Source organism: Numenius arquata, unplaced genomic scaffold (assembly GCF_964106895.1).
Source record: "Numenius arquata unplaced genomic scaffold, bNumArq3.hap1.1 HAP1_SCAFFOLD_1789, whole genome shotgun sequence".
Lineage (NCBI taxonomy): Eukaryota > Metazoa > Chordata > Aves > Charadriiformes > Scolopacidae > Numenius > Numenius arquata.
The window spans coordinates 833-10,258 of NW_027415519.1; the positions used below are offsets into that span (position 1 = coordinate 833).

General features: G+C 63.0%; 1 protein-coding gene across 4 annotated transcripts; it reads right to left on the bottom strand.

Annotated features, from left to right (window-relative positions):
• Positions 1-246: 246 nt before the first annotated feature.
• LOC141478767 (fructose-bisphosphate aldolase A) lies at positions 247-9,295 on the bottom strand. Of its 4 annotated transcripts, none has more exons than XM_074167749.1 (9): positions 8,979-9,295; positions 6,917-7,038; positions 4,873-5,084; positions 4,404-4,458; positions 3,491-3,651; positions 2,785-2,868; positions 2,527-2,701; positions 1,265-1,464; positions 247-501 (listed from the first exon to the last, which is right to left on the bottom strand). In XM_074167749.1, the coding sequence occupies exons 2-9, from the start codon at positions 7,026-7,028 to the stop codon at positions 406-408; spliced, it is 1,095 nt and encodes a 364-aa protein (XP_074023850.1). In that variant the 5' UTR covers positions 7,029-7,038; positions 8,979-9,295; the 3' UTR covers positions 247-405. The 4 variants fall into 4 exon arrangements, with proteins under 4 accessions (XP_074023850.1, XP_074023849.1, XP_074023852.1 ...); XM_074167748.1 differs by having other exon boundaries at positions 9,207-9,286; XM_074167751.1 differs by having other exon boundaries at positions 9,144-9,279.
• Between the last annotated feature and the right edge of the window lie 131 nt (positions 9,296-9,426).

Below are 9,426 nucleotides of genomic sequence, written 5' to 3' on the forward strand. Positions count from 1 at the left end.
ACCGGGTTCCTTGCTCCGTCCCCCCCCGGGTCCCCCCTGAAACCCTTGAGTCCCCCCCCCCCACACCCCTGCGTCCCCCCCCCGCACCCCTGGGTGTCCCGTCCCCCCCCCCCCCGGATCCTCCCCGCAAACCCCTGGGTCCACTCCCGGGTTCCTGGGTGTGCCCCCCCCACCCCGCACCTCTGTGCCCCCCCCCAACGCCTGGGTTCCCCCCCCCCCGGGTCACCCCCCCCCCCCCCCTCCACTCCTGGGTCCCCCCCGCCCCGGGTCACCCCCCGAACTCCTGGGTCCCCCCCGGCTTTGTCCGTTGCCACTTTATTATCCCGCCGTGGGCGGGGCCAAAAGAGGGGGAAGGGGCGTGGCCAAAAGAGGGGAGGGGGGCGTGTCCCGTGCGCGGCGACGTCATCAGTAGGCGTGGTTGGAGACGAAGAGCGATTGGGTGGCGGCAGCGCCGGCCGCGCCGCTGGGCGTGTACTTGCCCTGGCAGGCCTGGGAGTTGGCCTGGGGGGGACAGGGGCGTCACCTGATGTGTGTGTCCCCCCCCCCCGGGCCACCTCCCCATGTCCCCAACCCCCTGCGTCCCCACGGGGACCCACCAAACCCTCCTTGATGTGCTCCACCTCCCCATGTCCCCTCCGTGTCCCCAACCCCCCGACGTCCCCACGGGGACCCACCAAACCCTCCTTGATGTGCTCCACCTCCCCATGTCCCCTCCGTGTCCCCAACCCCCCGACGTCCCCATGGGGACCCACCAAACCCTCCTTGATGTGCTCCATCTGGGCGAACTCCCCACGTCCCCTATGCCCCCCACCCCTCTGACATCCCCATGGGTGACCCTCCTTGACATCCTCCACCTGGGTCACCTCCCCCTGTCCCCTCCATGTCCAAAATGTCCCCAACCCTCCGACATCCCCATAGTGACCCACCAGACCCTCCTTGATGTCCTCCACCTCCCCATGTCCCCTCCATGTCACCCAAGATATCCCACCACACTCTATTTGATGTCCTCCATCTGGGCCACCTCCCCATGTCCTCATGCCCCCTCTGTACCCCATCCCTCTGACGTCCCCATGTGTGACCAACCACACCCTCCTTGACGTCCTCCACCTGGCCGCATGTCCCCTCCACGCCCAAGATGTCCCCAACCCTCCCACGTCCCCATGGTGACCCACCACACCCTCCTTGACGTTCTCCTCCCATCCCACCTTCCTCCTCCCCACCCCCTGCCTGTGCCTGTGTCCCCAGGGAGGTGACGGTCACCCACCAGGGCCCTCTTGACGTACTCCTCCTGGGCCACCTTGGTGTTGTCCTTCTTGCCGGCCCAGGCGCGCAGGGCGGAGGCCTGGAGGGCGCGGCCGTAGGAGAAGGTGAGGGCCCAGGGTCGGGGCAGGGGACAGCGGTTGATGGCGTTGAGGTTGATGGAGGCCTCCTCCTCACTCTGCCCACCCGACAGGAAGGTGATCCCTGGAGACATGGGGACAGGGTCAGGGGACACCATGGGGACAGGGCCAGGGGGACGGGGACACGGCCATGGTGATGGGGACGTGTCTGTGGGGATGGGGACACCATGGAGACAGGGTCAGGGGGATGGGGACACGGCCACGGGGATGAGGACATGACTATGGGGATGGGGAGGTGGCTGTGGGGATGGGGACACCATGGGGACAGGGTCAGGGGACACCATGGGGACAGGGTCAGGGGGATCAGGACATGACTATGGGGACTGGGACATGGGTGTGGGGATGGGGACACCATGGGGACATGGGGACAGGGTCAGGGAGATGATGTGACTATGGGGATGGAGACATGGCTGTGGGGATGGGGACACCATGGGGACATCATGGGGACAGGGTCAGGGGACACCATGTGGACAAGGTCAAGGGGATGAGGACATGACTATGGGGATGAGGACGTGACTACGGGGACACCATGGGGACAGGGTTATGGGGATGACTGTGGCGATGGGGATGTGGCTGTGGGGATGGGGACACCACGGGGACATGGCTGTGGAACTGGGGACATCATGGGGACACGGTCATGGGGTCACAGCTATGGGGATGGGGACACCATGGGGACACCATGAGGATATGGCCGTGGGGATGGTGACACCATGAGGATGTAGCTATGGGGACGGGGACATGGCCGTGGGGACACGGCCATGGGGACAGGGACACCACGGGGACGCAGCTGTGGAGATGGGGACATCATGGGAATGTTGTCATGGGGACATAGCTGTGGGGATGGGGACAGCAAAAGGACACAGCCATGGGGATGGGGACATGGCTGTGGGGATGTAGCTACGGGGATGGGGACACGAGGACACAGCCATGGGGATGGGGACACCATAAGGACGTAGCTACGGGGATGGGGACACCACGAGGACACAGCCATGGGGACGAGGACACCATGAGGATGTAGCCATGGGGCTGGGGACACCATGAGGACACAGCCATGGGGATGAGGACACCACGAGGAGGTAGTGATGGAGACATGGCCACGGGGCTGGGGCCAGCGGGTGGCACTGACCGGGGACAGCGGGTGGCACGGTGCGGCGCAGGGCGGTGACGGTGGCCATGGCGATCTCCTCGGGGCTGTACTTCTTGCTGCAGGCATGGCCCGGAGTCACCATGTTGGGCTTCAGCAGTGTCCCCTCCAGGTAGACGTGGTGGTCGCTCAGCGCCTTGTAGACGGCGGCCAGCACCTTGGGGACACGGGGACATGGGTGGGGACGCCACGGGGACACGGTGGGGGACAGCGTGGGGACACGGTGGGGACATCACCCACCTTCTCGGTGACGTACTGGCAGTGCTTCAGGTCGTGGTCACCATCCGGGAGGATCTCGGGCTCCACGATGGGGACGATGCCGTTCTGTGGAGACACGGGGGACATTGGGGACAGCGACACCCCAGGGTGTCACCACAGGGGACAGGATGGCGGGAGGTGGCCCAGGGGCCCTGGGGTGGCAGGAAGGGACATGGGAGGTGACACCCCATCACATCTCAGCACCATTTCGTGTCACCACGCCACCTCTGGGTAACACCCAGTGTGGCTGGGAGGTCACCAAGCACCACGGGCCACCCAGAGGGGACACAGGTATGGGCTTGGGGACAGGGAGGTGACACAAGGACAGGAAGGGACACACTGAGGTGACCCAAGGGCATGGAAGTGCCACCGCACCACGTCTAGGTGCCACCGTGTGGTGCCACCCTGCAGCTTGGAGGCCACCAACCACCACAGGGTGCCTGGAGGTGACACAAGAGATGGGGTGGGGACACAGTGAGGTGTCCCAAGAGCATGGAGGTGCCACCACACCACCTCCACGTCCCACCACACCACCTCTAGGTGCCACCACACCACCTCCACATCCCACCACACCACCTCTAAGTGCCACCTTGTGGTGTCACCTCACAAGTTGGAGGCCACCAACCACCCTAGGGTGCCCAGAGGTGACCTGGGACGGGGTTGGGGATGGCGGGGAGGGTACAGGGACCTGCTGGCAGATGCTGGCGTAGCGGGCGAGGACGTTGGCGTTCTCCATGACAGCCAGGCGCGTGGGCGTGTGCTCGGTGATCTTGAGGACACAGCGCCACTTGGCGAAGTCAGCCCCGTCCTTCTTGTACTGGGCACAGCGCTCCATCAGCCCGTCCAGCCCTGGGGACAGTGAGGGGACATCAGCCACAGGGACACCGGGGACCAGGGCACCAAGGGAGCTTGGAGGGGGGAGCAGGGCTGGGGACCCTGTGGTGGCATCGGGGGTGGGGACAAGTCACGGATGAGGCCACCATGGTGGTATCAGGGATGGGGACACTGTGGTGGCATCAGGGGCAGGGACAGGTCATGGAAGAGGCCACCATGGTGGCATCAAGGATGAGGAGAGGTCATGGATGAGGCCACCATGTTGGTACCAGGGATGGGGACAAGTCATGGATGAGGCCATTGTGCTGGCATGGGGGAGACGTCATGAACGAGGCCACCATGGTGGTATCAGGGGTGGGGACAGGTCATGGATGAGGCCACCAGAGTGGTATCAGGGATGGAGACACTGTGGTGGCATGGGGGAGACGTCATGGATGAGGCCACCATGGTGGTATCAGTGACGGGGACACTGTGGTGACATCAAGGATTGGGACATGTGTGAGGCTTGGAGATGGAATTGGGAATGGGGACACTTTGGTGGCATCAAGGATGGAGACAGTGATGAGACGTGGGGGAGACGTCATGAATGAGGCCACCCTGGTGGCAACAAGGATGGGGACAGGTCATGGATGAGGCCACCACAGCGGTATCAGGGATGGGGATGCTGTGCTGACATCAGCGATGAGGACACCGATGGGGCGTGGGGGAGATGTCATGGATGAGGCCACTGTGGTGGCATCAGGGATGGGGACACGGCTGTCACTCACCTTGGGTTGTTGTCTCACCGTTGGTGCCAGCCAGGGGCACAACCCCCTTGTCCACCTGGGGGATGGGGACAGGGTGACGGGGTTGACCTGGCTCCAGGAGCATCCAGCCCCCCCCCCCATGTCCCCTCATTGTCCCCAAGGCCCCCAATGTCCACCCGATGTCCCCAAGATGTCCCCAGCTCAACACCAAGGCTGCCTGATGAAGCCACCTCTGATGTGGTTGACCCAGCTCAAGAAGCAACCAACACCCCCCACGTCCCCTCATTGTCCCCAAAGCTCCCGATGTCCCCATGTCCCCCGATGTCCCCACAATGTCCCCAGCTCAACACCAACATGGGCACCTGATGAAGCCACCTCTGATGTGGTTGACCCGGTCCCACCTTCCATGTGGTTGACCTGGCTCAAGGAGCACCCAAGCCCCTGCCACACGTCCCCGAGGTGTCCCCGATGTCCCTGAGGTTGTCCCCACCTTGATGCCCACCAGGGCGCCCTTGCTGCGGATGACCTCGGGGAAGGGACGCCCATCGTCTGCCTTCTGGTAGAGGGTCTCGTGGAAGAGGATGACGCCACCAATGCAGGGGTCCACCCGGCTGTCGGCCGTGAAGAGCAGCTGCCGGTACCAGCGCCGGTTCTCCTCCGTGTTCTCCGCCCCCACCGAGCTCAGCCGCTTGGCGATGCTGCCTGCGGCCAAACCAGTACAAACCAGTTCAGCCCAGTAACCCCCACTGGTCTCCTCCTGCTGCCCCAGTAGCTCGCAGTGCTGCTCCAGAAGCTCTCAAGAACCCCCTGGTGCCACCTTGAAGTTCTCAGATGCTTGTTGGTTCTGTCTCCAGCCAAACCAGTACAAACCAGTTCAAACCAGTTCAGCCCAGTAACCCCCACTGGTCTCCTCCTACTGCCCCAGTAGCTCCTAGTGCTGCTCCAGGGGCTCTCAGGACCCCCACAATGCCACCTTGAAGTTCTCAGATGCTTGTTGGTTCTGTCTCCAGCCATCCCAGTAAAAACCAGTTCAGCCCAGTTCAGCCCAGTAACCCCCACTGGTCCCCCAGTCCTGCCCCAGTGCCTCCCAGTAGCTCCCAGTGCAGCCCCAGCATCTCCCAGGGATCTGCTACTGTCACCTTGGAGTTCTCAGCAACTTGCCAATGCTGCCTGCGGCCATCCCAGTACCAACCAGTTCAGCCCAGTAACCCCCACTGGTCTCCTCCTACTGCCCCAGGAGCTCTCAGGAACCCCCTGGTGCCACCTTGAAGTTCTCAGATGCTTGTTGGTTCTGTCTCCAGCCAAACCAGTACAAACCAGTTCAGCCCAGTAACCCCCACTGGTCTCCCAGTCCTGCCCAGTAGCTTCCAGGGCAGCCCCAGCAGCTCCCGGGGATCTGCTACTGCCACCATGAAGTTCTCAGCCGCTTGGAAATGCTGCCCGCGGCCAAACCAGTACAAACCAGTTCAGCCCAGTGTGGCCCACTGCCCTCCTCGTGCTGCCCCAATGTGCCCCAGTAGCTCCCAGTTCAGCCCCAGTAGCTCATAACCGTCTTCTGGTGCCACCCTGAAGTTCTCAAGTGCTTCCCCATGCTCCCTGCGCCCATCCCAGTACAAACCAGTCACTCCCAACACAGCCCAGTAACCCCCACTGGTCTCCCGGTCCCTCCCCAGTGCTTCCCAGTAGCTCCTAGTGCCCCCCTGTAACACCTCATGGCACTGGAGTGCTTGGCCAGGCTCCTGGCAAGCTCCCATTGCCTCCCAGTAAGGCCCAGTATCTCCCAGTACTCCCCAGGTGCCATCCCAGTGCCTCCCAGTACTTCCCAGTCTAGCCCTGGTGTCCTCCAGTAGCTCCCAGTGCCCTCCTGGCATTACCCCAGTGCCTCCCAGTAGCTCTCAGTGCTGTCCCAGTGCCTCCCAATAGATGCCTGATGCTTTACCAGGAGCTCCCAGTGCCTCCCAGTTCCTCCCGGTATGCTCCCAGTGCTTCTTAATTCCCTCCTAGCAGTTCCTAGTGCCCCCCAGTACCTCCCAGTTCCCTCCCAGTACAGTTGCAGTCCCTCCCAGTGCTTCTTAACCCTCTCCTAGCAGTTCCCAGTGCCTTCCAGTGCCTCCCAGTGCTTTCCAGTATGCTCCCAGTGCTTCCTAATCCTAACAGTTCCCAGTGCCTCCCAGTGCTTTCCAGTATGCTCCCAGTGCTTCCTAACCCTCTCCTAGCAGTTCCCAGTGCCCCCCAGTCCCTCCCAGTGCTTCCTGGTACGCTCTCAGGGCATTTTAATCATCTCCCAGCCATTCCCAGTGCCCCCCAGTCCCCTCCCAGTGCCCTTCTAGCAGTTCCCAGTGCCTCCCAGTGCCCCCCAGTCCCTCCCAGTGCTTCCTGGTACACTCTCAGGGCTTTTTAATCGCCTCCCAGCTGTTCCCAGTGCCCTTCTAGCAGTTCCCAGTGCCTCCCAGTCCCCTCCCAGTGCTTCCTGGTACGCTCTCAGGGCTTTTTAATCGCCTCCCAGCCATTCCCAGTGCCTCCCAGTGACCCACCGGTGGACTCATCGGCGGCCAGGATGCCCTTGCCGGGGGCGACGATGCGCTGGGCGATGGCCGCCAGCTCCTGCTTCTGCTCCGGGGTCAGCGCTGGCACCGGCGGGGACATCGCGGCGGCTCTGGTGACATCAGCAGTGACATCAGCCACACCTTGGGACGTGACAGCCCCGCCCGCCCCCATGGCTGCCCCAGGGCCGGGGGGGGGAGGGTGGGGGAAACCCAGAGGCACCCAGGGGGGACCCAGGCATCCGGGGGGGGGGGCGGAATGGGACACCCCCCCCAACAAGGGACCCAGGAGTTCAGGGGGGAGATGGGGACCCCCCCCCCCTTCCGGGGAACCCAGGAGTTTGGGGGCGGAAGATGGGACCCTCCCCACTCAGGGGGCACCCAGGAGTTTGGGGGGGGGGGGGGGAAGATGGGACACTTTCCCCCAGGGGACCCAGGAGTTTGGGGGGGAGATGGGGAACCCCCCCTTCCGGGGAACCCAGGAGTTTGGGGGGGGCGGTGGGGGAGGTGGGGGTAAGATGGGACCCTCCCCACTCAGGGAACCTGGGAGAAGATGGGATACTTTCCCCCAGGGGACTTGGGAGTTCAGGGTGGAAATGGAGAACCCCCCTCTCTTCCAGGGAACCCAGGAGTTTGGGGGGGGGGGGGGGGAAGATGGGACCCCCCTCTTTTCCAGGGAACCCAGGAGTTTGGGGGGTGGGGGAATATGGGACCCCCCTCTTCCAGGGGACCCAGGAGTTGGGGGGGGTGGGGGAAGATGGGACCCCCCTCTTCCAGGGGACCCAGAAGTTGGGGGGGGGGGGAAGATGGGACCCCCCTCTTTTCCAGGGAACCCAGGAGTTTGGGGGGTGGGGGAATATGGGACCCCCCTCTTCCAGGGGGACCCAGGAGTTGGGGGGGGTGGGGGAAGATGGGACCCCCCTCTTCCAGGGGACCCAGAAGTTGGGGGGGGGGGGGAAGATGGGACCCCCCTCTTTTCCAGGGAACCCAGGAGTTTGGGGGGTGGGGGAATATGGGACCCCCCTCTTCCAGGGGACCCAGGAGTTTGGGGGGAGGAAAACGGGACCCGCCCCCCCCCCCCTCAGGGGACCTAGGAGTTCAGGAGGGAAGACAGTGGGACACCCCCACTTTTGGGGGACCCAGGTGTCCGGGGGGGGGGTGGGGGACCCCAGGGAAAAGGGGGGAGGTGGGGGGAGGGGGGGAGGAAGGGGGGGGGGGAGACGGACCCAGGCGTCCAGGCGCTTCGGGAGGCAGCGGGGAATGGAGGGGACCCAGGGTGGGGTCGGGGGTAAGGAGCAAAGGGAGGGACCCAGGCTGCCCAGCCCCCCCCCTTCCCGCCCCCCCCCCCCCCGCCCAAGGGCATTTCAAGGGTAGGAAAAAAGGAACCCAGGCATCCGGGAAGGGCCCCCCCCAACGTAGGAGCCACGTGACCCCCCCCAAATCCGCCCCTTTCACCCCCAAATCTGCTCCTTTCATCCCCAAACCCCACCTTTTACACCCCAAAAATCTGCCCCCCCTCATCCCCGAATCTCCCTCCAAGCACCCCAAAAATCTGCCTTTTTCGCCCCCAAATCTGCCCCTTTCACCCCAAATTATGGCCCCGCATCCCAGAATCTGCATTTTTTTTCACCCCCAATTCTCCCCCCCCCAATTCTGCCCAATTCATCTCAAATCTGCCCCTTTCACCCCCAAATCTGCCTTTTTCACCCCCAAACCTGCCCCAAGATCCCCCCAATTTGCCCCCTTTTACCCTTAAATCTCTTCGCACACCCCCAAATTTGCCTCTTTCACCCCAAATTTGCCCTTTTCACCCCCCAAACCTGCCCCTACCACCTAACCCCACCCCCAAATCTGCCCTGTGCACCCCAAAATCTGCCCCAAAATTTGCATTTTCACCTCAACCGCCCCGCCCCATAATCTGCCCTTTTAACCCAAACCCTGCACTTTTCACCTCAGGATTTCCCCCTACCCCCCAAAATCTGCCCCATTCCCCCCCAAATCTACCCCAAGACCCCCAAACTGCCTTTTTAATCTCAAAATTTGTCCTTTTTACCTCAAAATCTCTTTTTAACCTGAAAAAAAAATCTGTCTTTACCTCAAAACCTGCATTTTTCACCACACAATTTGCCCCTACCCGCCAAAATCTGCCCCTTTCCCCCCAAAATCTGCCCCCAAACCCCGAATTTGCCTTTTCTACCTCAAAACCTGCTTTCTTTACCTGAAAATCTACCAGTTTTACCTTAATCTCTCCCTTTTTTATCTCAAAACCCGCTTTTTTTACCTCAAACTCTTCCTCTTTCCCCTCACGCTCTGCCGCTCCCGCCCCCCGCTCCCCTTCCCCCTCCTCTTCCCCCTCCCCCTCCCCTCCCCAAGCCCGCGCGGGGACGCCCGCGCCGTGACGTTGACGCCCCGCCCTACGGCGGACGGCCCGGGGGGGGGGGGGGGGGGGATCTTAAAGGGGCGATGGGGCGCTGAGTCACGGTGGGGCCCACCCGGGGTTT